At 41.7% G+C, this 26,623-nt stretch overlaps 1 protein-coding gene across 2 annotated transcripts in view; it reads right to left on the bottom strand.

Annotated features, from left to right (window-relative positions):
• Positions 1–8,764: 8,764 nt before the first annotated feature.
• Positions 8,765–26,623, bottom strand: part of SLC35D4 (solute carrier family 35 member D4) — a 58,371-nt gene continuing 40,512 nt past the window's right edge. For both annotated transcript variants that reach the window (XM_075141987.1, XM_075141988.1), the window contains exons 14-15: positions 12,891–12,955; positions 8,765–9,447 (exon numbers count right to left, since the gene is read on the bottom strand). In XM_075141987.1, the coding sequence (XP_074998088.1) occupies positions 9,387–9,447; positions 12,891–12,955 (126 nt within the window). In that variant the 3' untranslated portion in view covers positions 8,765–9,386. The remainder of the gene's footprint in view (positions 9,448–12,890; positions 12,956–26,623) is intronic.

Here is a 26,623-nt window from a genome sequence, read left to right as displayed (position 1 = left end):
ATTAATGGAAAATTGGACTCTGTTCAGGCTGTGATGGTGTCCATGGACAGGAAAATGGAAAGTTTCAGATTAAAGCTGCAGGAGGCCAGGAAGAGAAATATCTGGTGAATTTAATTGATGGTGGCAGCACAATTATTACGGACAAATATTAAAGAAATGGCAGTCTGTGACCCTAAGCAGCTCCTTAGTTAGAAAGATAAAGGAGGGTAGCATGAAAGTCTGCAAGGCCACAGGGCTGAGAAATTGAAATATTCCTCACCAGCGGGAAGTTCAGACACTTTGCAAACTTGATCTTTTGAACATATCCAATAGGACATCTATCACTGTGACATAAAATTTGCTAACCATCCAGGTTATTCTCTCCTTAATTTCTTAAAGATCTGAGACATACCTGATTACACTTGGGCCTCCCCTGCTTGTTTTTGTACTCGTGAAGACCTGATCAGACACTGGAGAAGCCCATCAAGGCACATGGGAACCCATCTACACCTGGGTTGCTGCTGTCCACAGAACAGAAGCCAGTAAATCAGTGAACAGACTTTTCAAAGCGCAACTGAGCTTAGATCCTAGCAATGGGATTCTTAAGGGGAAAATTTGATAAATAAAAAGCTGGAAAAACAAGCAGAATTGCTGCTCTTAAACCTACTGATTGATTTAATAACAATACTGTTCTAATATGATTTTTTTTTTGCAGTTAACAGTGTAGCAATAAAGTAAAAGAAATATTTATTTTTAGCATAACTGTAACTATGGTTATTTATATAAGACTACTATAGAATATAGGAGGAGATGAAACTAGTATGATGACATGGAAACTTAATGGATTCTACACCAAAAAAACCCCCAAAACTCCAAAACGTTAAAGAATGCGCCAGCTGAAATCTCATGCCATGGGCTTGCTTTATTGTTTGTTTTTAAACCATCACATGGAAAATGATGATAGAATTCTATAGCAGGAATATATTTTTGGAGTGGTCAAAAATATTTTGGAGTACTTTGTACCTTCCTATTAAGGCAAGATATCCGAATCTCCAGCCCATGAAAGAATTTGTCATGAAGCGAGTTCATGAAGTCTCTCAGAGAGACCAACGTGAAAGACATTGGCTCTTTAAGAGTATGTTCCCTTCTCTCCTCTCCCTAAAAAACATAAACACTTGCAAAACCCTTCCAGTCTTTACCTTTGGATGAAACGATTGAGTGGACTTGGAGCTGGTGCAATATAATATTCCATTAGTTTCCTCCTCCTAGCTGAAGTCACAGCCTAAGACATCCCCATCAGCACAACCATCTGTTTAAGGGAGTGTATCTAGCCTGAAGCCCAGACGAAGTGAATGGAGTATCATGATTGATTGATAAGCAGATTTAATTTGCATCAGTTTAAAAGAAGATGTGATTTTTTAACTCGCAGTGCAGAACACGGTAATAGACCCAGGTTTCCCCTAGTCTAGCAAACTCTCTCCGTTTTCCCATGAGCTGCTGAAGCCCCAGGTGCTGGCAGCAAGAGGTTACACCGTCATCTCAGCTGTTTTCCACTGCATTTACTCCTTTAAAACTGACTTTCTGTGGTTTCAAAGAGGAGTTTGAACCAGAATGGTGCCCTTGCATCACGTTTTCAGAAACAAGAAGAGTAAAAAACACGAGAGAGGTTTTGAAGGGAAAGGGGAAGATATTTTGTAGCTTTTACACCGATTTCTGTAGCAGGAGGTTAAGGGTTCCTCTGTCAAAATTTTCAGTGGCGTTGCCTTTGCAATTCAGCATTTGCTTTGGTGAACCACACTGCTTTTCTCCAAAGATTTCTGAATCCCAGAGGGTTTGTTTTATGGGTTTGTTTGTTTGTTTTAACCCAAAAGAAAACAATATAGTTGAGTTTTTTCCATCTGAGAGGCTGTGGTAAGCAACTTACCCATACAACACGGCTATTCACAACATGAGCCATTCAATTCTTTGCTCAGCAATTTTAATATTCCACTTTGAATACAGCTGAGCCACATGAAATTCTGTTGCGTAAGGCTCTCCTTGAAAGTAAAGATTTATTTTCTTTGGTTACAGCTCATGAAGTCTTGAGGCTACAGCCATCTGTGTTAATCTCCGCACAGTCTGTTCTTATTCATCATCAATAATAATCCCAAGGAGCACCCATGCTGAAGACAGTATGAACAGACAAGTATAATAAAGAAATAAAAGCTGCCTCGCTGAAATTTTTAGCTTCTGTGTCTATCCTACATCCTAATTCTTTGAATATAACTGGAGATGTTAAATGAGAGAAAACAATTAACTTTGCCCTGAAGGAGCATAATGTTTGAAAGAAAGTTCAACTCTGTTTTCTGAGCGGCCGTCGCTGGAGTGATTTGCAGATCTCAGTCTTTGGCAGTGGGACAGCCAGAAGCAGGGTGGCAAGGAGAAGAACTTGGATGCTGTTTTCCTCTGCCTGCCAAAATTTGTTGAGTGGCTTACACTACAGCTATTGGGGTGTTCTCCACTAACTGCTGAAGTTTGCTACGTAAGTAGACTGGGTCATTCAACTGCTGGCAAGCGAGATCCAGGGCAATGCCTGCAGAGTCGCATACGGCTTTACCTCTAGCTTGATCTCCAGTGACACCAAAATGGGGTTGGCGCTTCTGTCATTCAGCTTAAATGAAGAAACTCACTGTAAGGGCTGATTGCGCTGAGCACCCCTGGCAACATGCTGATAATCTTTTTGCTGGCACTGGACTGCCCGCAGGGTTGCAGACTTACGGGGATGGAGGGTCTCAGTTAAAATTTCTTCTGACTGCTCTAACCTGAATGAACTTCATTTGCTAACTTGGGAACTTGAGGTAAGGAGGAGGCATGGAGGCACAGGGACCCCTCCCCTCAGAAGGCAAAGAACAGACTGATTTCTAGGCATCAGTAAGGGAGAGGTGACTCCTTGAGAGAAGTTCTTCATGCCTTGTTTGAAGCCAAAGCTCATCCCTTCGTGTCCCAGAAGGTGCGTGACAGACAAACAACAAAAATCCTTTCTGGTTCCTGTCTCCAGCTGGGGCTAGAGGGGACGATTAGCCAGACGGGCTTAGTCTGCACAGCTTTCAAAGGAAGGTCTGAGAAATATTTGCCTTGCAGTGTTTCCCATCCCAATCAACGAATGCTTTCTGCTTTTGCGATGTGACTGCTAATTACAGCAGCGTTGTTCTTACAGCAGGCATTCGCAAATCTCCAAAACATTTCTGCTTAACAACAACTTCATGCTTGAACCATAGTCCTCTTAGCAGAAAATTTAACCCTCCTGCTAATCTATCTGGTGTTAGTGATACTCCTCCTGCTCTCAGGCATGGCAAATGGCGTTCCCAGCTCTCCACCCTTCCTTTCCATCTTCACTGCCTAATGGCTTAAGGAGCTTAACTCCAAGCTAGCAGTGTCTCAATCCGAATATCCATTTCCTCCAAACAACATCAACCCTTCTCCTTACCAGTTTCGAAGGGGTTGTGCTGGAGGCTTGTTTTATTCAGCCAGCTTGCCCAGCCAGCTTGCCTCAGGCAGGCGTTGTTCTTACACAGTATCGCAAGGCACTGGATGCCTGCAACCCCAAGCATAAACAAACTTGTTGGTGCCCCAGTGTTCCTCATCGGCAAGGGGTACAGAAATCAGAAGCTGAAGTGTAAACATGGATCAAACTCCTACAGGAAAATGGGCCTTACGTTTGCTTCCCAAGGTGTACTGACCTCAAGTACTTGAACCAACCTAAGTCTTAGGGTAGAGCAACCACCTCTTCACCAGCCTCATCTGTGAAAGTGCAGGTTTGCCTCCCTCTCGAAAGGACGTTTGTGGGGACTCGTGAAAGGTACAGGACCGCTGATGGCAAACAGGAGGAAGAAAACCTCGAGCACTCTCAGTTCCTGACATTACGCAGCACCTCCTACAGTCATGCCTGCGACTGCAGTGATGGGATTTCATCCATCGCCAGGCAGGAGTCTTCAGAGAGGCTCGTACCCCTTTTACTGTATTCTTCTATATACAGGCTTCTCTATACAGGCAACAAGCTGGCAATTGAACAAGTTTTGAGCTATGTTTTTAAATCTTAATGACAGACGGTAAGACAAAATATACTAAGCATGCTCTCAGTGTGGTTTTCAAAGAGGTTCTGTGTATCATCAAATCAAGAACTTAACATGCCAACTGGCTATCCCCACCTATTCTGGAAGCCAAGACCTATACTGAAAGGTAGAAGAGCACTGTGTGACTGCTTCCCATCCCAGACAGTAAGAAGGAGGTACACGCCCCACCTCGGTGGTCAAGAAGAGAGAGCACAACTTTTTCACCAGCACTCTTCCAAAAAATAGTCAATTTTCTAGCAGAAATCAAGGCTTACACAATGTCACTTTCAAAGCCTAGTTTAAAAAGGGTTAAGCTTCTCAAATGAGGGAATTAATATGGAAATGGTTACACAACCTTTATGGGCTCCTCTAATTCCTTTTTGGGACTAAACAGACATGTATTTGTAATATACCCTAATTAAAAAAAAACATGAACAAGCAACATATTTTTCAGAAGCAAATCTCTTCCCATTTTATCTGCTGGTACAAAAGTATTTCAGCCTCAATTATTTCAGTCCTGCCCCCAATCTCCTTCCCCTCACCCACGCCTTCTTTTCAAACAAAATGAGCCTGTCCCTGTGTCTATCGTCTGGAACAGGATTAAAGTTTCACACTGAGCCTGTTGCCTGGTTTGCAGTAGCAGATGATCTGTTTGAAAGCTTCTGCTCCGGGCAAGACAGATTTGCTACGGAGTTTTCTTCAATCCACAATCTCCTTTAGCTTACAAGGTAAAACAAAGCTGAAGGAAATCTTTCCTCAGCACTCAGTACAGCTCCCAGCAAGTAACTTTTCTACAATACTTAATAAAAGCATTCTTTTCAAAACATGTCCTATGTTGACATCACATTTCTTGAATTCTTCAGATCTTCTTGTTTGAGGGTGGGAAACAAGAACATAAATATATATATACACTCATCCACCAACTTGGACATAGGCGTTAAAAAGAGTAATAGTAAATCAGAACTCTATCCCTTACCGAGCATTTTGATAGGTCCATTGCTTTTTTTAAAAAATAATAAAAAAAGCTTTTCCTATTGCTTTTTGCTAAGATCACTTGCTCTGCAGATTTTCAGCTTCGGTATTAAATTGGTACTGAAAGATTGGCATAGATTCTCTTCCAACACGAAGTACAACAGCCACGCAGCAATAAGCAACAACAGAATCGCTTCAGTGGTAAGCATCAGGTTCATTTAATTCATTTAATAACATTTTCTGCCGGAAGCTATGTCACAGCCACCAGATCCAGAAGATGATTGTTTCAAAACAGCATCTCTGCTGCCTGCGTTTTAGTAACCCACCTGTGGTCAGCATCTATCAGCTTTACTATTTCAGCCTTCTTCCCACGGCAGTTGGCTTTAAGTAGAGGCTCTTTATCACGAAGGCCAGCCACACGCACGAGTCACACCCCTGCGGCAGATAATACAAGCCTTGCCCCAAAGCAATTACTTCAGCGAGAAAAAAAAAAAGACATTTGGAAAATAAAAGTGTAAGCAAGGTAAGATCAAAAAGGTATTACATGATTCGGGACCATGTTTGTCTGTCAGAGATCAAAACCAGTAGATGTGAAAACAGCCTCCAGGGACCTGCTGTCCCTCAGAAAGACCAGCACACTCCAATTTCTCTCTCTAGTCCCACATGCTGACGGCCCAAGAACTGAGGAGCCTTCAGTCAGTAGGTTCCTTAAATGATGGATACTGATAAACCCAGAGGTTCTTCCACCAGCTGAGCTACAGGCCCATTGCTTTGCATTCAGGCATTAATTAGTGTCATTGCATCTTTGCAACATAAAGGAACTCCCCCTTCCTCAGAGCTGTGTGTTTGTCACTTTGTACCTTTGACTGACTGGAAAAAGGTCAGTTAGATATAAATAATCCACCCTGTGCATATTCATTCTCTAAATTACTGAACATAACTGTTGCTGGTCTTGCAAGAGCCATCTTAAGCTTGAACTTGTGAGGTTTCCTGCTTCGAAGATCATTATAACAACCCTGAAGTGTGTTTTTTACCATGCAGTATCCCTTCTTCTGAGGCAGGGCTGAATTAAAGATCAGGCCGCTGCCTCCTCAAGAAATCTCGAGGTTTGTTCTGCCCCATCCCCTCCAGCCGCCAGCCTCCGCAAGCGGCCACTACGTGCCTGTCCTGCCCACGTTTCCCCTCTGCTGTGATGGCCTCCCCGCCTGGGGCTGGGGGAGGGATTGCAGCCGGGGAGCCCAACCAGCCCCTCTCTGTGTCTCTTCTCCCCTGGGTGCCGCTGGTGGGAATGCCCCCCTTCCCAAGAGCGGCTGGGGGACAGACTGGGGTCTTCGCGTAGGTGCGCTCCCACGGCTCCCCTGTAGATTTGTATCGCACGCCTGCTCTGAGCTGCCAGCTGAGATGTCATCTCAGGGCTGCAGCTCACCCTTCCCAGGCTGACATCCCCACCCTAGCACACAGGCATTGACAAAAGCACCACTTGTTCCAAAAGTCAGAAGCCCTCCAAAGGGCTCTCTCTCTCACCTCTTCCCCTACAGCAGGGCTAACCCTCCATCAGGTGGCTGCTGGCAACGACTGAGCAGCCCTTTGCTCGCAGGCACTCCCACAGGGGCGGCTGCCACGCCGGACCCCAGCTCTGCTGTCACCTCTGCCGTGGCCTGAGGAAGAAGAAAGCCAACCCATGCCTTTAGCACCTTGAGACAACTCCAGATACACAGATGGATTTCAAAGGCCCTGAAGCTCCACTTCCACCCTACTTTGAGTCTTCAGCAAGACTGACGAGCCTCGTGCTGGTCCGCAGGAGTCATCCTCACCTGAAGCAGGTCAAGTGGGTTCAGAGGGTGCCTTTTCTTCCCAGCCACGTTTGACAGGGAAGCCCAACTTCACTGTTAACTCTGCTTCCTTGATTTGCTTACGTGGCAATCAATTTAAACCTGCAGTATTTTACTTACATCAAGCAGAGTCTTAGAAATGCAAGCACATTGCGCAAAGGCGCAAAAATGAAAGCAGAAGCAAACAGCTCGCTGCTGTTTAACATGCATGAAGTTAAATAAAAAGGAAGTGGACTTACTATACAGGGAGATACTAATTCAGCAGCTGAGACTGAATTCCCCGAGCCCAGACAAGGTAATGCTTGCTGCCGCCAAACAACCTTCCCGCAGCCGCCCCAAGCATGCCCTCTGCAACCAAAGAGCTACAGCAACCCAGGCTGCTGATTTGGCCACTGGCTTTCTACTGAGACCCCCAGCAAGAAAGCAAATGGGTGTTCTGGGTTTTGGTACATTGCTATGAATAGCACAGACAAAAGAGAGGAAGAAAAAAAATCCAGACTGAAGCCCACTCTTTATAAAAAGTTATGCAAGAAGAGAGGTACACAATGAGCTTTTCCCCCAGCAAAGGTTCCAGCTACGATGGCAAAACCTCCACTATCACACAGGGACTCTTTCATGAGGTCTCCCAGGGTCACTAGTCACTTCAAAATCAGCAGAAAGGTGGCATGGCAAGGATCCTACCATATTGGCACAACTGGCTGGCCTGGCAGAGATAGTTGTCTGGCAAAAGCCAGCATATTCCAGCCATGACTCCCAGCACTGTCTGAATTTACAGACTGGAAGGCCATGAGGGTCCATGGCCGGTTGTGTCTTGGCTCACTGGGCATGAGTATGGGCTTAACTACCCATGCCATGTGGCTCATGTTGGTTTCAGGACTAGTGCTCAAGTTCAAGCACATGTTTCTTTCATGCTTGTCCCTCTCTCCTCCTTTTTTCCCAAACCTGAGTTTTACCACCTGGCAAGAAAATGGCTCACTCCAAATTCAAGCCAGAGCGTGACCCAACATACCTGGACAACACGCCTTGCAATTAACTGGGACAAGCTTAGGTACAATACAGGCCAGAGTACTTCTCCGAATTCTCTTTTTTAAACTACAGCATTTTTTTCTGAAAACCAACTAATCTTCACCTATGACTCTCCAGTCATAGAAATTTACTTCAATCCTTTGTAAAATTTACCTTTTTTGTTAAACTATGGTGTTTTATTTGAAGTTAAAATGTAGCTACACTTTAACACCCAGCTGGTGGAATTTGTTAGATTGAAGCAGATACGCCTCAGCTAACTGTAGCCTTCTAAAAGCCAGCTTTCTTGTCTAGACTAGTCACCTAATTTCCCATCTACAGAGAGATAAGAACTTCCAGAGGGTCTTTCAGTCACATTAACACAGCAATCTATTCGTGAAGAATCATCTCTGTGAGGGCGCCCCTCTCCTTCCATTGACTATGAAGGAAACTTTGTCAACTTAGATTAAGGGACTACACTTTAGATATCTAATGGCATGTGAGACAAGTCCCTCTCCTCATTAAAGATTTGTTACCAAGCTCCTTTTACCATGTAGACCTTCCCCACAATATTACAACTCATCATTTAATATTGATTTCACATAAATTGCTTTCCCAGGCACTAATATATCAAGACTAATTTCTAACAGCCATTAAGCAACCAGAAATGAAATTATTTTAAGAACTCTTGAGATGAATTGCTTTACACTCTTTATGACATTCATTCAAGGTTCATAATCTTTGTTGCCTCTTCCAATAATTTAAGAGACAAACCATTGCTGGGAACAGCACGAGTCCTTCCACGCCCTCCAGCTGATAAAAATTCGCAGTGTTCAAAAGAAATCTTGGAGAATGGGAGAAGGAAAAAAATACACAAAAAGCAATCACTACAGATATTGAGATTTATTGCTGATTTCCCCATTCTGCAAAGCTGTCAACCCACTGCAGTTCCAGAAGGGGATTATCTCCAGAAGCCCATGGCCTCGGTCACCGTGCCAGTTCAGACGACGTGACTAGAGACCTGTGTGCAGCAGCTTGCTGCTTACAGAACAGTTGGAGACAAAATCCATCCTTCCTGATCCTGAATTCATGGCAGGATCTGGGCTCTGACATTGTTTGGTACAACCTGCTGTCAGCTTCCAAAAAAACTGGGGGCATCCAGTGGGGAATGTTGCTTTTCCTGAGTTCAGTTCCCTGTGCAAGAAGGGAGGTTCTGAGAGGTTCTCACACAGAGCCATCAGCACGAGACAGTGCAGTTTTTCCTTTACCACATCCATCAGAAATAGTTTGTCTTGTGCTTTGAGGCAAAGGCTCCTAACCCTCCTGCCAACTATGCTGCTCTCTTACCAGCACTATTAATAGCATAGTTTTTCTTTCTTAATAAAAAAACAATAGGTCTCTTTCCTTGTGTTTGGTTGCACTTCTTCATTCCTGCTGCCGCATTTTATTCATGATAGGGTCTCTAGGCTGCAAGTCAGCTCTTTCCCAGCTGGTGAGATCTGGTTCCTCTTTATGTGCCTGTCCTTTCAGTGTAAACAAGCAAAGCTTCTCCAACTCCACTGATCACAAGGCTGTAAACAAAGTATACCACAAATTTAGCATCGGGCAAGTCCCTCTACTTGATACAATGCCAAACAGCACAACATTAAGAGAAAGGTATTATTTTGTCTAAACACATTTTTCAACCTAGAGACGGTAACCCAGGCGATTTTTTCATTTGTCTTGCTAAGAAAAGGCTGAAATCAGAAAAGTCTTATTTAACTGATCTCATCTCCTATATTTTAGGGCTGGTGGTATTCACGTGAAAATACACAGACAGAAATCTAGATAGAGAAGGTTGCACCTAGTTACAAGAATAGCTGCACACCCATACGCTAGCAAGAATAGGAAAGGAAGGGCAGGAGAGTTTGAACCTCACTAGGTTAATGATTCCCCCTTTGCAATTTCTGTTTGCGTTCTGTCCTGAAAACTTGCCACTTGACAAAGTCAGGAGGAGATGTAAAGCGTAGGTTTTGGGGACTGAGGAAATCGGGAAAAAGGATTTTGCTCTGGGGAGACCCCACTGGCATAGCGAGGCTGGTAGAAATTCCCGTGTTTGCTTCTCTTTGTGAGGAACCTGGTGAAAGAACCTGCCCCAGCCGAAACGGCACGTGTGCCCAAGCGCTTCCTCCCTGTGCTGCTCACAGTGCAGTGGTGGCACCAACGCTTCTCTCCAAGACTCAGACTAGAAGCAGGGCTCCAAATCAGGATGAATGGTTTTACAAACAAAGCCATTCACTGAAATAAGCTATCAACCCACTCAATCCATGCAATAGTTAATAATCCCCAAATCTCCTCTGCTATCTATCATAGCTGGCAGGAATGTGGTAGGATACCGACTTGTCTGCCCTTTTACAACAGTGCAAAGCTAAGTGTACTGACCTTTCATCTTAGCCTGATGGCTTAGTTAGCTTATGAAACAGAAAAGCTCCTTAACGAACTTTATAAACAAAACAAACTTCTATTAAGTTCATTTGTAAGTGGGCTTTTTTTTTTTTCCTTGGGAAAAAAAAACATGTAAAGCTGAAGGCTCTCTGGTCTTTAATAGCATTACATTCACTTAAACCTTAGCTTTGGTGAGCTGTTTTAAAAATCACATAATTGCCCTTGTTCCTGAGAGGAACAAACATTGTATAACAACAGTACAGTATCTTACAATTACACAGTAAACAGCCCTGGAAAGTAGGTGCTACAGACAGTCTGTAGACAGTCCACTGTAGAGACAGAATACCTTTGGATGTGGAATTATCAACAAGGAGCAAAAGGCTGCGAGGGCTGCAAGCTTTTCAAAAAGATCTAAAACACGTGAGTCTGCTTGCCTGTAATCACCAACAACCTCTGAGCACTTTTCTCTGGAGAGGGTTAACCCCCATGTCTTGCCTGGGTTTCAGCTCCAGTTATAAACATACCCTCTGCATTAATTCCTTTGGAAGCTAAGGTTGGATAATGTACTCTTTATCCTAAGGGAAAAAAACCACTGCATACAGGAGGATCTAAAACCACAGAGCCTTAGAAATTACTCAATTTTTTTTTTTCATTTCTATAGATGTGTTTTTTCTACAACGTTTTTAACAGAGACTTTAAAGAAGAAACCTATCTCTGATGTATCGTTCTAAAAATTAGACTGGCAATTCTGTACAAAAGATAGTAAACTGTACAGCCCTGTTCTGTAAAAAGGTGCCTGTGTCTAAATTGTTCTTTAATATCTTATGTCCTACATCAGAGAAGAAGAATCCCTTTCTGAAGGATTTGAAATCTCAGGTATCCACGTGCCCATGCAATCCAGATTAGTAGGCCAATAGAAACCATCATTATAACTTCAAAATGAAGCACAGCGAAAAACATGGCTAAACGCCAACCCTTGATTTACCTTCAATTTACCATCTGGCAAATCCTCCGGCTTCTGTTTATTGTGGGGCGACAGCTAACTGCATTTGCCCATCACTCAGAAATTAACATATGATATTGTCCATGACAACACTGGAGCAACACTAAAAAACTCAGTGATTAATGATCTCATGAGTGCTTTGCAGCTGCTATCATCTAACAAACTACTTGCAGAGCTTTGCTGATAAGCCAAGGCACTGCTGATGCACAAGCAATAACAGAACTCAAATAAATAAATAAATAAAATGGTTATCTTTTTGAATTATGACAATCAAAGCATAACAGTGGCCTAAGGGCTAAAGCAAAGTCTATTTTAAAGATACAGACGTGTTCATCATTTGTGTTATTTTCAGTGCACATAGGGCATGTAGTATGTGTGCAACTATACCGGTCCATGTGCTCACGTTAACAAAGGTACTCGTGATTTTTTAATATACATGTCCATGAATACACACATATTATAAAAGCCTACCTGTAGCATGCACATGGTAGACCTGCACAAATACATGTAAAACATCGTGAGGAATGGCAAGTTAATGGTCTAGACTAGGCATGGTTTAGGCACACTGATATTAGTTCAGCCTCTTACACACACAGGGCACATAAATGTATTTCAAGAGCTAAAAAAAAGTACACGTGACTTATTTTAGTATTTGAGATTACATGCGTCTAACATACATATGGGGATGCATATTCACACACATGTATATGGGGCTAATTTAAACTGAGATTCTCCTTCCTGTAACTTCTTTATCACACCTGAAAAAAGAACACGCTAATTCCATTCAGTGCAGAGCTGAATCTTTAAGATGGCAATAGGGGAGGGGAAAAAAGGAAGCTTAAAGCATTTCAAAAGTAAGCAGATTTGTATTTCCAACAACAAATCTGTCCTCAGAGATACATGCCTAACCCCGTGTTTAGTTTCTATTTGCATTGCAGAAGCATTTAGGAGCATCAGCCATGGGCTGGGATTCCCTTTCGCTGGGTGCTGTACAAACACAGACCAAAAACATTGTCTTTGACCAAAGCAGTTTGCACCCCAATCCTTTATATTATTATCTAAAAATTTCAGGTTAGGTGATCCATAATGCATGGTCACATGTCAAAAAATCCAGATACAGCTTTTGGAAAGGTTTGTTATCATTATTTCATTTTTCTACTATTTTCATTTTATGCGTTCACAGTACACACTGTTTTAGGGGAACTTGAATAGACTCTATTGGTTAAAAGGATGCTGTCACCAAACCATGACTCTTGTGTTTTATTTCCAATTCCACCACTAATTTATAGCATGACTTTGAATGGGTCATTTATTTGCCTATTGCATCCATTTGTCTAACTGTAAACCATGCGGAGTGAATTGCGGTGAGGCTTAATGTCCAAAATGTCCATGTTCTCCCACAGAGGCAGAAGAACCACTCTTCTATTTGTATTACTGTACTGCATCCATCATTGCACACCTGGTTCTCCTTACATGCAAAATATTACTGGGACTAACAGAACTTGACATTTTAAAAGTATTTCCACATGAAGCACTGCATGGAAATTCATTTTTACTGTTAAGAAAAAAGCTCACGTAGGCACTTACCAAGAAATTGTTAGTACATTGGCAGTCATGACAAAGAACAACGGTGATAAGCTAGCAGTGATAACCTGTTAAATTGAAAGGAAAAAAAAAAAGCACTTTGTGAACTTGTGATATCACAAATGAAAACTGAAATACTTTTCCTGAAATTAAATTTTTGCACGTGCAGTCATATTTTTTTCCTTTTCTTTTTTTCCTTTGTTTTCTTAACTATTAGATGCAGTACCTAAAATACATAGTCAATGGACAGGAGAAACCAAATGAGTCTCTGCTGAACAGTGAGACATTGCTAAACACGGAGCTTCCACTCCTGCCGGACCTTCCTCCCGATGTAAGCACAGAGACTACATACAGGCACCCTCTTTCCCCTCTGGCCAGCGGGAGGTTGGCCAGAAACAGCAGAAAAAGACCCAACAGCCAGGGACACAAGAGCTGCGCAGCCAGCTTAGGGCAAGAACCTGACCGTGGGGTATTGCTGGGAAAGCACATGCAAAACATGCTGCTCATTAGCCTGGGAAACCAATAGAGAAAATAGTAGGACGGTCACGCATCGCAGGTCAATTTTGATGCCTACAGAACCCGGGATATAGCAGAGGCAGGGCAGGGAAGCGGAGCAGAGGGTCCCTTATCACACATCCCAGCTGGCCTGGCCTGGAAACCTGTTAGCTTTTATTTGCCGACAGCAGAGTGAGGAGAGCAGTCAGATCCCAGGCTTGAAAAGTCTTATATTTCTGAGGAGAATGAGAGCTTGAAATGTGTTTGTGGGTGTAGAAAAGCCAAAAAAAAGGAATAGGGTATGGGGACAACGCAACTTCAGTAGGTTTGTATTACAAATCTCTCATTACACTAAGGTCTCCTGGGCAGAGAAGCTAGGGGCAAATGACTTTATATTTTCATAGTACTGATCCCAGAAACAGTAGATCCCGACGTACAGTGGTTTGTAACAGATCCCTGCCTCAACAGCTACGCAGCTACCACATCTGCAGCCTGCACGCAGTTTTGGACATTTTGTTGCCAGACGGATAATGTAAAATGGAAAGAGTTCAGAGAACAGTGACAGAGTCATTAGATGGAGGGATTGATTTTCAGTCAACAGTTAGGATAAGCAATGCCTGTGGGAAAGGAAGACTTGGTAGTGATTTACAAATACTTGGGAAACACAAGCACTGAGGAATGAAAGGAACTATTTAGGATAATACAAAATTGCCCAAGGAAAAAGATGAAAATTAAGAAACAAAACATTTAAACAATTATCAGCTAAGATTTCCTAATCGTTGTTTGTCTAGCTGACTCCCAGGGGAGACAGCAGAAACTTCATTACGTAATCTATTACTTGTTAAAACACTACTACATGTGCAGTAGGGAAGCAAATGCCATTTCAGAGCAGGCTCTGTGCACCAGACCTTGGACTAACAGTTTGTTAGTCAATACCCACTACATTTGTTATGGCTGCATTCTACAAGGCAGCGTTCTGAATCTGCCTCGAGTGTAATCATTGAAGGATCACGAGCAGCAGCGGATGAAGAAAAGGTGGTTGCACGTCCCTTCCAGCCCCACTCCAAGAGGTAGCTGGGGAGGGGACAATAATCTAAAGCTGGCAGTGAGACCGCACAATGGCAGCAAGCACCACACAGGAGCTCGATGGGGACTATACCTTGAGCGTCTCCTCTGGCCTACTTGGGGATGTTCTCTACTTTAGGGAGATTCAGGGATGCAGGAGATGGCTTTTTTCTTCCTAGGGATTACCATAAATAACACCCTGACTGTTCTTCATTTGCCTATAGCACAGGCACCTTGCAGAGAGAATGAGGAAGGAGACGGACTTGATCCAGGTAGGATACCACAAGATTGCAGATCCACTCCATTCCTGCACAACAATCAAATTGCCGGTGTCGATACAGCCAGAGACATACCTCCTGATACGAACTATTCATTCATCCGACTTAAGTATTTGCACACTGCCTATCACAGCAGCGTACAACATGGGCAACACCGTAAAGCTCCAAGCTAAGAGGAAAAGTGAGCTCCCACTCCAGGGGAAAATCAAAGATATGTATCAGCTCTACCCCCACAGCCTTGTATATATACATATAAGCAAACATATGACTAAATAGATGCACTCAAAAGAGACTAACAGAGGAGAAGTCACAGAGTTATTCTTCAAAACTCAAGAAGATGCTATTGCAACTGTCCACATTCAGGTCACACCTTGGCCTCCCTCATAGTCACTTGCAGCCAGAGAGAGCTGACGCCTACTCCAAACAGTGGAAGTTAACCATTCAGGAGATGAATCTTTCATGCACTTTACCTAAATACAGCTCCTAGGCTGGATATCCGTCAGTTCAAATGCAGCACTCTAAAATACATCCACATCTTTTTCTAGCAGGCTGGATTCTTCCCTTACACACCTTGCAGCAGCTGTGCTCACCTACAAGGAACTATTTCTCATTTACGTCGGTGTGAATGACTGTAGAATTAACTGCACTAAGCTTATCTTAGACTAATCCTAATCTATCACATAAAAATACACAATATTCACTACCGAGCATGCAAACAGGAACTAATGAAGGATGGCAGCTGTGGTATTTCTACAGAGCATTCTTTTCTTTAAGCTGTTCTCCTGAAAAAAACTGAAGTGCTCTATTTGAGAAGTGACACAAGTTAAAGTTGTGTCTCCCTTGTAGAGTCCTGCTTATTAGAAACTTGAGAAGAGGCCAACAGCAGAGAAACAGGCATTTAAGAACCCTCCGAAAACAGGCCTTATCAAAAACAATACACCATTCTACTGCGATCATCCCAAACCTCTGCAAAAATGCAGGCTGTAGCCTTTTGGACTATTACAGCAGAACACTGTTGTATTTTTGAAAAATTATGTAAGAGTGTCTCAGTGCCAAAGAGAAACAAAATGTGGGTTGGAAAAGCACATGAAGTAAGCATGTGGAAGAAAAAAAACAAAACAAAACAAAAGGACATTGCTAAAATGTCCACCTTTGACTGTTTATCTAAAAGAGGAACACATTTAAAAATGAAAAACAAGTTTTCAGGGAAGCTAACCATATGATTTGTTCCAGGGGAAGAATCTAAAGTCTAGGGACATAGTTCAGAAGGTAATTTTCCTTCAAGTACATTTCAGCATTTTCCAAAGTGTTTTAAGTGCACATTTAGTTTTTAAAAAAAAACACCTACATTGATGTTCTGAATGTCCTTTAAAAAAAACAAATCACAACACGCTAAGTGCAGTAATATCTCTTTCTTCACTTTAAAGGTCACAGTTGTCCTCCTAGGCATTCAGATGCCTTAGGAAAAGAATGAGCTTGCAAGACAAAAGCAAGCAAGTAAAAGGACAAACTAAAGTTAATGATTTCCAAATATATTTTGGTGCTGAATCTTTAAAACCAGGAGGTGGAAAGGAAAATTTTAATTAGCTATAACCAGCATATTTTGAACAAAGGTCCTCAAGATTTTGACATACAGTCTCTAATTCTACCAAACGATACAGACTGGGTGGTTGAACCCCAACGTTTTTAGAAACAGGAATAGTTCTTACTTACTTGCTTAAAGGAACTGTGACCAGGCAGTATAGCAAAAGCTATTTTTAAAAAACATTCATGCCGTGAACATTTCTACAAAATTCTGACACAGCTTTCAGTGATTAGGGAAAAAATCCAAGCATAGCATCATTTAACAAAACATTTCCATGTGAGCCAAAATCGTTCCTGAGAAATCATTTCAAACCTTTCCTTGCACAAAAAAAAAAAAGGAAAAAAGATTGTTTCTTAAAATAAATCACTCTAAATTTAATATGTCACTCCATTGTACTGTGGAAACAAGATCCATTTAAAGGAACACTTTATTAACACCTATTTGCTTTGATCTCAACTATTTCTATAGTTCCAATCACTGAATTATGTACAAGTAATTTTGTAAATAAACAAAAAACTTGGCATTTCAGAGTGCATTTGCTATCTCAATCAAAAACACTTCTAGCTCTTTACAATGTGTTTCAGCATTGAAGGAAATAAGCGTATCCTTGTGATGGATACTTATCTGAGGTCTGTGCATACGAGGAGAGTGGGCTGATCTCCACTGCTGGAGAACACATCTTGCAGAAATTCATCAGCCTGGCCCAACTTACCCTAGATGAAACAGCTTCTGCGGTAATGCAGATAGCCTGCTTGAGCTAGGACTGCAGATCCCACCAGGAAGGAGAAGAAAGAAGATTAGAGCAGCATCACTTCAAGCGCAGGGAGAATGCTGCAGGGCTGCCAGAACAAAGATTGGGCCTGAATAGTTAGATAACGAAACAGAACAGACGGGACTTCTTTACATAGCTACTCTAACACAGGGAGTGAACAAGAACCAGGAGAGAAAACAAAGGGCAACCCAGCCCTGTGGCTGGATTGTGCCACAGAGAAGGGTCTTAAAACAGCAGCCCTTTTACAAGTTTGTACCATAAGTGGGGTTGGACCCACCTAGAAACGGTGGGACAGCAGAAAAATACAGACTCATTTGTCACCTTACAACCTGGTCCCTAAAGAGGGAAACAAAGCTTGCAAGATCCCTGCTCCAGTTTCTGAATAAGAGCAACGTATTTCGAGGAGATTCAGTGATAGGAAAGACCTGCTCGCTGTAAACACTGAAACAGACACAGAAGAGGCTGAACTCATTGTACCTAATGACCATGGACATGAAAAAGCTCTAGGGTTTGTGCATCAGAGAAACCAGGGCCATCAAAGATAACTCATCAGAAGTTGGTAAGGCATGAACTATGGTGAAGCTTTAAGAACGGATCATGAGCAATCACTTAGGGGCAAAAAAAGTCTGTGTTTCCTCACTGGTGAAATGCCTATCTGAAAGGCTGAGCTTGGGATACTGGTACACCACAGCCTGGCAAAGCAGAGGGATGTGGGGCTCCAGAGTATTAACCCACAAGAAGTGGGACAGCCAGAAGTTTCAAACTTCTTCTTGGTTAGAAGAGATTCCCAGATTCAGTTCCCCACAAAAAAGGGTGAAAACTTCAGGCATTCCGATCATTCCGGGAACCAAAGACAGGCCCCGGGTGCCATATAACATCCCCCACGCTACTTACATCATCATTCACATTTAACAAGCTGCTCTGAAGGACAACACAGTGCCCAGCTTCAGGAAGGGAGAAGAAGGGAGTCAATTCCACAGGTCCAGAGTTTGCTCCTTATCAGGCTGAATTACTGGCAACAACAACGATGGCATCGTTGAAGTGCTGGGTAACAGACTAAGATTCATAAAGCAGAAATATCCTAATGTGTGGAAGAACTTGTTGCACAGTAGGGATAAATCCAGCACAAAAAATCACCCTAGGAAAGAATGTACTCTCATGCATCTGCATTTGTAAATTTGCTTTAGTGATTCATGAGTGGAGGGAGGCACTATTACCACTAGCTTTAAAGAGTCCCCAAGGAACTTTGATAGACAGACAACTACACAACTCATTATGTGAATGATCCCCTCCTTTCTCCTAATCACATTATGGTCAGAGAAGAAAAAATGTTTAGAAAAGAAAGCAAAATTTGTTTCATGAAAGTTGTTTTAAAAATTAGAAAAAAACTTAGAAATTAATTTAGAATTAGAAATTTATTTAGTTTTATAGATAACAAAATAAAAAATAAAGACTGTTTGGAGAATCCTTTGCTGAAGGACCTTAAGAACAGGCAAGATCACTGCTGAGCCAGCTTCCCTATTAGATCTATTTCTTGACCTCATAACATCAGAAAATTCTGGTAAGTCTGACATGCGGCTTGAAGACAGGAGATGGCATCCTCAGGGTTCCCAGTCCTTGACAAAGCAGAAACTTGGATCCTTTCAGATACAGAAATGCAGGATTCTGCATTCTTTGCTGCCTTGCCTTCTCCACTGACCAGCTGTGGTTATCCCATAGCCTCTGCGGTGTCAATTCTCGACCAGTTCAAGCCAGCCAGCAATGGTTAGATAAATATGTCATTCTTGACCAAGCTATCGTTGATCCCTTCTATCCCTGACTTTACAATTACTTTAGAGAAAGATTTTCAAGCTGCAAAAGCTGGCTGTAGGTTTTGAGTATCTAGCATTTCTGAGGTGTTCAGGAACATGTTGTTTATATAGCCAAGAACACGGATGAGGACATTTTCAAAATTTAGATTCTGATTTAATCTTCCTATCTGGAATGGAAAGATATAGGGGATTTAGTCCAGACATGACCGTGATTTGTTAATATTACAACTATATTTGTACATACCATATAAAAAGTATGTTTCCTCTGATTCACTGTTAAACTGCTAGAAAGTTAAATGTCATAGTTCTTGCTGTAAGTGAACACAGAATACTTTACAAAAGTTTTCCTTAGTTTGTGTACACAGAGCCAGTCCTTGTAACCTCACTTCCCCAAACTGCCAAAAACTCCGTCCTTACAAAAACGCGTATTTTTTCCAAAGACAGTGTTTTGAATCAGCTCATCAAGTCCACTCACTGTTCAAAATAAATCATTCTATTTATCATCAGGTCATCTTCTCAAAACATCAGGAAAAAGCTTCTGATGTACGTAACCTTTGTTTTCATTCTACTGGTGGAATTAAAGCAATGTCAAGCTTTTTATAGACATAATATTTGTTTTGTCCCTCTTCTGCATGTTTTAACCAGCTGCTGAGATAATCATCAAAAATCACCAGAGAAATGGATCACTGTTAGTGCCACTGAAAACAGCTACATCAAGATAATCCAGTACTACCAAAAAGGCAAAAATTACAGCAGGCAAACATCAGTAAGAACACATACTCTTTTGTTTCTTGAGGGAGGGCACTGAAACAATTTTCCAGATTTCATAGTTACATCTCTTTTGTATATATGTCTACTTGAGAATAAGCATATGTACATATGTGCACACAAAATGTTATGTCAGGTATGGAGATCTAGCAAAAATGAAACAAAAATCTTCAGAACAGGGATCTGTTAACGAACAGTTAATCTTTAAATGCCATCTGCTGTATTCATTAGTTCACATGAATTTTCTAAGCTATTAATACCATTCCTCCTTGTTTACATACCTTTTTCATCTCAGCTGGACTACAAGCTATTTCTATCTAGCTCTCCTCTGCTTTGCTACATCCAAAGTTAAGGCAACCAAACATTGCCAGGTGGGTAACTTGTCTGCACCTTAGCAAGAATACTTTGATTCCGAGGGACCCAGCAGCTACAGAAACTCATGAGCAAGGCATTGACTGGGACAGCCAAATACATGGAAGAACACCGAGGGACCTGGATCTCCCCTGTCTAAACCCTGACTAAAGCGGTCCAGCGTGTACTGACAAACCTTTCTGAAATAACCCAGACTTGAGAGGAGATCTTCGTAGAGCAGGTGCTGACTGTGAAGTTTCACAAACTGCAGAAAGACAGCAATGATCGACGAGAGGCACCAATGACCACCAGTAAGCTCACCGATTGTGGAAGGCTGGTACAGTCACTGGAAACCTGCCATGAGTCAGCAGCAAAAATCCCTGCTAAAGATGATAAACGTGGTACACATCCTCCCTCACAAGAAAGATAGGACTAGAACTAAAGTCAGGTACAACCAGATTGCTTGTAAATAGGGCAGGGAAAAATTAAATACAAAGAAAACGTGGAGAAAAAAAAAGAATATACTATTTTTCTCCCGTGGTCATCAATCAAAATAAAGCACCGTTAACAGCTGCAGATACTGTGCACAGGAGATCTCCTCCATCCTGCACAGTATCTGAATGAATCCTGCACGCAGAACCAGACCAGAATGAAACTAGCATTAACTGTTTAATTTCAGGTCAGCTTTGGGGATGATCTACCACAGAAATAAAAACTTCCCTGGAAGCTTTCGTGCATATTGCCTATTGCAATGAGAAGGCTTTCCGTGCAATCTGGCTCGCTTCTAGAGGCTTGAAGGCTCCTTGTAAACCATCTTTAAAGTGCCAAAGCCAACCTCTGGTTAAAAGAGATACAGCAAATGCAGGCAAAATTCCTCCAACCAACTCCCCTGTAAAGCCACCTTCCCCTAGATAGTGATTCAGTTGTATTAATCCACACATTGAAACAAACTGTGAGAGTTTTCAACGTTGTTCTGAGGGTCTGTTGTTACCAATCAAAAGGCAAGACAAAATATGCTGCTTAACCTAATGACTTCGTATGATAATACAGCCCCCTGAAGGAGCTGTACTAATAAATCCACAAACAAGGAAGGATTTTAAGCAGAGACACAGCTTTTTCCAAGGAAAAGTAATGAAGCTTTAGCCTTGAACCACCAAAATAATGGCTCTTCCCAAAGGAAACAGCAATGCCATCAACTCGCCTGAAAAGCTGAGCTGCCCAAACAAGGGAAAGAAACAATCCAAAGTGAAATACATTGGAGAAAAGGGGAAAGCAAAACAGGTTTCGCTCTCAATTCTGCTCATTAGTTTAAAGCTAACTTGAGCATGTCTACTGCATTACCCTCACAGCCTGACCAAAGCGCAGACATGCCCTAAGGGTTTTTGTTCCCTGAGACTTGAAATCTATGTCAGTCTATGAAATGGATCACTATCAGTGAACTGTCACTGATAGTCAGTCTATGAAATCAGTAGACAGTGCAATGAGTTTGTGCATTACAGCATACTTAGGTGCACACTGCTCATAGGTGGACTCTGCTCAGCTCTCCTGAAGGAAGAAAACCCTTTAACCCTCCCTTGATCAAGAGGAGCATGGGCCTGGCCAGTGTTATTACTAACATGGTAAGTGATGCTCGCACCATGGCAACGGTGGCACCATGGCAACGGTGACAGAGTCAGCAACTTCATGATCCACACAGCTTTGATCCAGCCACACAGAAGTTTTACCAGCAGCTGTAAATTTCTTTGAGATCCTTTATTTCATATTTGCCTAAATGCCTGCACAGATCTCCAGCTTCCCTAAAGCACATTTTTCTCAAAGGACGTTTGGTCACTCTCTTCTGCCCTTTCCTTATATTTTATTTCTCTTTATTTTTTTGAGCATTATTAAAACAATAATGGTAAATTCCACAGGTTCTTTAAGAACACCATTAGTTCCATGTATTGTGACTCAAAAGCAGCCACTGTTTAAACATGCCTTACCAGTCAAATGCCTCACGATAATAAAACTTAGTTTTAGTGTAAATGAATCTCTCTGCTTTTCATAGCAATTAACTTCTGACCCAGCTTAAAATCAGCTACATGTTGCATTTAAAACATAAAACATACTAAAAAAAGAGGGGGAGCGTAGATCAAATGACAAACACAATCAACAACCTGCCCTCTAAAACGTTTTCAGAACAGAAGCAATATAAATGCTCACCTCTAGCAAAATCATCAGATATTTTTAAGGTTGGTTTTTTTTACTTTACTAATACCCAAAAAAATAATCTCTGTATCACAGAGGAGTATATCTATATATCAGCTTTTCAATTGCTATAAGAAAGCAGATTTCTTAATTATCCCTAGTATGCATTTAGAGGGCAGATAATCCTCTGCATTTCTATGCCTAGATACTCATATGCGGTTCCAGTACTTCGGGAATTAGGTATCCATCCTCTACTTTCTATCGCATTTATGAAGATTTTTCTCAGTGCTGTTTTTCGTACGTTCTTTTAGTTTCCGGGATGTGATGACCAACACAACCAAGACACTGATCCTACAAGTGCAAGATTGAAGCAATAGGTGGTTGTATCAGCTTCCTTAAAGTCATTCAGCATCCTGTCTTACCAGATTAATGCATTGTCAAGGATTAATGTATAATCCTTTCAGATTAATATGCTACAGTAACTATTTTTTAACCCTGAGCATCATGTGAATGCCAAAAGAACTGCTGAATTGTTGTCTAACTTCATCATTCTTTTATTCCTCGTAAGACAAAGGTGGCCAAGCTATTGTTCTTGCACCGTATGCATCTCATTAGCAGTTTGGCTGCGGGAGAAAATGAGCCATTAGGGGATACTGAAGCTGTGGTTACTAGGTCATTCTGGAACCCAGCTGTATTTCCAGCCCCATCCTACAATGCAGAAAGGGCCCAAAAGAGCCCATCTGTCTCTTGCCTCTGAATCACTTCTAGAGAACCCTCTGCCTTCACCTCTTCAAGGTATGTGGCACCTGTCTTACAGCTTTCAGCCATACGAAGATTTTAGTGTATAGCTAACGGATAGCCTTTCTGGTTCTTGATGATACCTTAATTTCCTTGGTTCTGCACTGTCTCTTTCTTTTTTTAAACATTACAAGAGCCACTACAGAGAAAGATACAGCAATTATTTCATGTTGCAGAGACGCCTTACAATAGTTAAGTACAGAAAGTAAAGAAGGATGTGTGGGTTACTGAATGTAATTAATAGAATTTGTGTTAGAAAACTCTTTTATGAGAAATAGGATATCATGGTTATATTTACAATGATCAGACATGAACAGGACAAGACTTCTTCGTTTCAGAAAGGCCTACATTTATCAATGTATAAACGTATATCTATATACACATTCATGTATAAACACATACTATATATAGCACAGAAATATATAAACATACATCACTGATGAGATAGGACTGACCTATTAGAAGCACATCATAACTCGTTTTGCTTTCCTATAAAAAGTGAAAGATATCCTGAGACTTTAAAAAAAAAACCAAACCACCAAAACTCCTTGCCCCTTGTAAAATACTAGATTTGGTTGAAAATTATGGTAGCTATTTCTTTTTGGACATCAAGTAGCCACTCCACCCTACCTTCACTCAAACACAAACATCAGAGTTTCTGTCATAATAAAGAGAAAGCCAAAACAAGAAGCATTTGCCCTCTGCTACTGGAGATAATTGCCAAAACATACATTCCCCCTTCCTATGACTAATGAGATAGCTGGTGAAGTGCCACCAATCTTTACCCTATAAAGTGTACAGTTATAGTACAGAACTCAGTTTTAACAGTGCCTCTGTTCATATTTAAATATTTCTCTTAAATGTGACCACTGAAAACGTATTGCAGATACAGTTATTATTCTCAGTGTTCTGGTTCTGTATAAAGGAGACAAAGGGAAAACCCTGTACAATTCATGTACGTTCTCCCTGAAGCACGCTTTGCTGATATGGAAACACTATCAATCATGATTCAAACAGGTGTGCGTATATGCACCAGACTAACAGCATCTGTTCAGGTCAGTTCTGCAAATGAGAAGCACAATCCATGCAGCTGAAGCTTTGTCAAGCAAGGACAACAAAAGTCATTTAACGAGGGATACGAGAAGGCTTCTTTAGGCCAAATAATTTGGATTTTCTTTGACTTTGCCAAGAAGTGCTTTGTCCAATCTTGCTGTTGATGCGCGTATATTCGACCAAAAGCTGAAATATATTTGCACTTCCAGGCTATACCAAGCTTAAGACCCAATGCCTCTGTTTCCCGTAAATGTTTCATGCATTATAATGCTTAACTGTACTTTTTCTCTGTCATTTCAGTCTGTCAAGGAGTCTGTTTTCCTTCCATGCTGCCCCATTACTGCAAAGGCCTTAAACTGCTCCTGCCATTTAGTCTCTCCCTTGAAACCTCTGAGCTCAGAAGTTGACAGGGCAATGTGATTCATCATCTTGTTCTTATTTTATGAATCATTAAATATTTGTATAATGGAGTAATCATTGCAACAGCAACAGTGATGAAGCATTCTACCTATTAGGATCATGGACACCAACTGGAGTGGATCAAGGGTTTGTTTAATCAAGTATTGATTGATGGTAGAGAATTCAGGAGATTTTACGATCCTCCCCTAATGCAGCAAGTCTGCAGTCAATGTGCACATCAGAGAAAAGGATGGATCTGCTCCTTGACCTCAGTTGATACAAAACTTATATCCCGTGGCATGCAGTTTATTAATCTTTCCTCTTCTGTCCTAGAAAGATTTCCACATAATGTCTGCTTCTGCTGAAATTACTAGTGACCCAGTCACTGAAACCTTTTGAGCAGATGTGAAACTGTAAAAAATATACACCTCTCTTTACTTTTACTCAGTCAATTGTCTCAGTATTATCTTCTGTTTGATGCCCTGAATTTTACTGGTCAGTAATATGGTATACTGCATTAAAGAATTACTTCTTCTATCTGATTTGAAAAGTATTGCTTTTCAGTTTTGGGGAGTAGGCAGCTGTTGTAACGCTCTTCCACTGTAAAATACCGCAATAAAATACACTTCATCGTACGTTAAGCTCGGCAAGAGCTAGCCTTTCGGCATTCCAAGTTATTCTTCACCTCATCTAACCCTTATGAGATCATGAAATAGAGATTAAAGAGACAGAGAAGGCTGATAACCCAGATAAGACAACCACGCTTTTCATTGTCACACCTAAGTGTCAAATCTAACAGGCAAACTGACAGTTTGTTACATATATCTGGCACAAAAGGAGTTGGCTCCTTCGGAAGGACCAAGCTCAGCATCTGCCTCTGTCTATCTTCATCCCAAGTGCTAGATGCCAGCGGGTGGGCCAGTAGCCAGATCAGGCAGGAACTGTTACTATAACTGCCTTGCAGTATCAGGACCTCTGACTAAAGGTGGGAAAGGAGGCAATTCCAAACTCCTCACAGGTGGACCATGACCTTCCACAGGAGTGGCTCAGTGGTGGCTCAGCTGGCATCCAGGAGAAAACAAAAAAGCTGGTTCCAGCAAGCAGAGTGTAAAGTTCCTGGCAGTTGGGGTCCATGAAGACAAGGAAAATTGTCTTGAATTTCCTGGAGGCAGAATACATTGGCACTGTGGTGGCAGACAATGTTTTTAAGAATAGACCGCTTAGTGGCTGTGATAATTCTTCAGCATTTAGCTACTTTATGTGCACAATTTCATAATTCTTACCAAAGTCCAAATTAATCAGGTCGATACTTTTAACCCCTGTTAGTTTGTTCTCTCTCAAAGTGCAAGAGACCATAGTTCAAGGGACCACGACTTCTGAAAGAGAACTTCAACAGTGAGGTGACTAAGGCAAAAAATGGGGCCAAAGGCAGATATGTTAAAGGCTACATCGATGTGTTTCCATGCACCACAAGAACTGAATGTCTTTTCAAAAGTCAGCTGGACACTCAGTCCAAAGCCACGTGCTTAGTTGTTGCCCTATACCAGATAATACCTTCACAAAGCAGACCAGAAGGTTGACAGCAGAAAATATCCCCTGAGCAACCTGGGAAGCCAACAGTGAACTTTTCTTCTCCGCATAGACATCAGGTAGGTGAACACCCACCCAGCTGTGCACTCTGAAGCCACCTCCACAATTGGCTCAAATGACCCAGGTGGGGACTGGCCCGTTGTGCCAAGACTGATCATATCTGGAGTACCTTGCTGTAGAAGGGGGTGCTGGGTAGGATGCTGCACATGTTCTCAGCGACTGCTCTTTTCCATGCTAGATTGCCCGAAGGTCTCAGGCTTAACACTGCAGATTGAGGCTGTTAGTTCAAGACCTGTGTGTTTTTTGAGTGCATCTTCAAACCTCTTCTTGCCCCCACTATCACTGCTATAAGAGAACAGATTCTACGCATGTTGCTTTACTTATACGTGGAAAGCACAAATGTCGCTGAAAGGGTTCAATGAGGACGCCTAGCTTAAGGGGAATATTTTAGTGAAAAGCAATATAATGCATTTTTCCATTGTTAAAATCTATAGAAACACCTGAAGTGCTTATGTTCCTTGTCAACATTATCAGATGTAAAACATTTTTCTGTCATGACTAACTCAGAACTCTGTGGAGGATATCAC

The sequence above is a fragment of the Calonectris borealis genome, chromosome 2 (assembly GCF_964195595.1).
Source record: "Calonectris borealis chromosome 2, bCalBor7.hap1.2, whole genome shotgun sequence".
NCBI classification, from domain to species: domain Eukaryota; kingdom Metazoa; phylum Chordata; class Aves; order Procellariiformes; family Procellariidae; genus Calonectris; species Calonectris borealis.
This window is presented reverse-complemented; position numbering and strand designations above follow the sequence as displayed.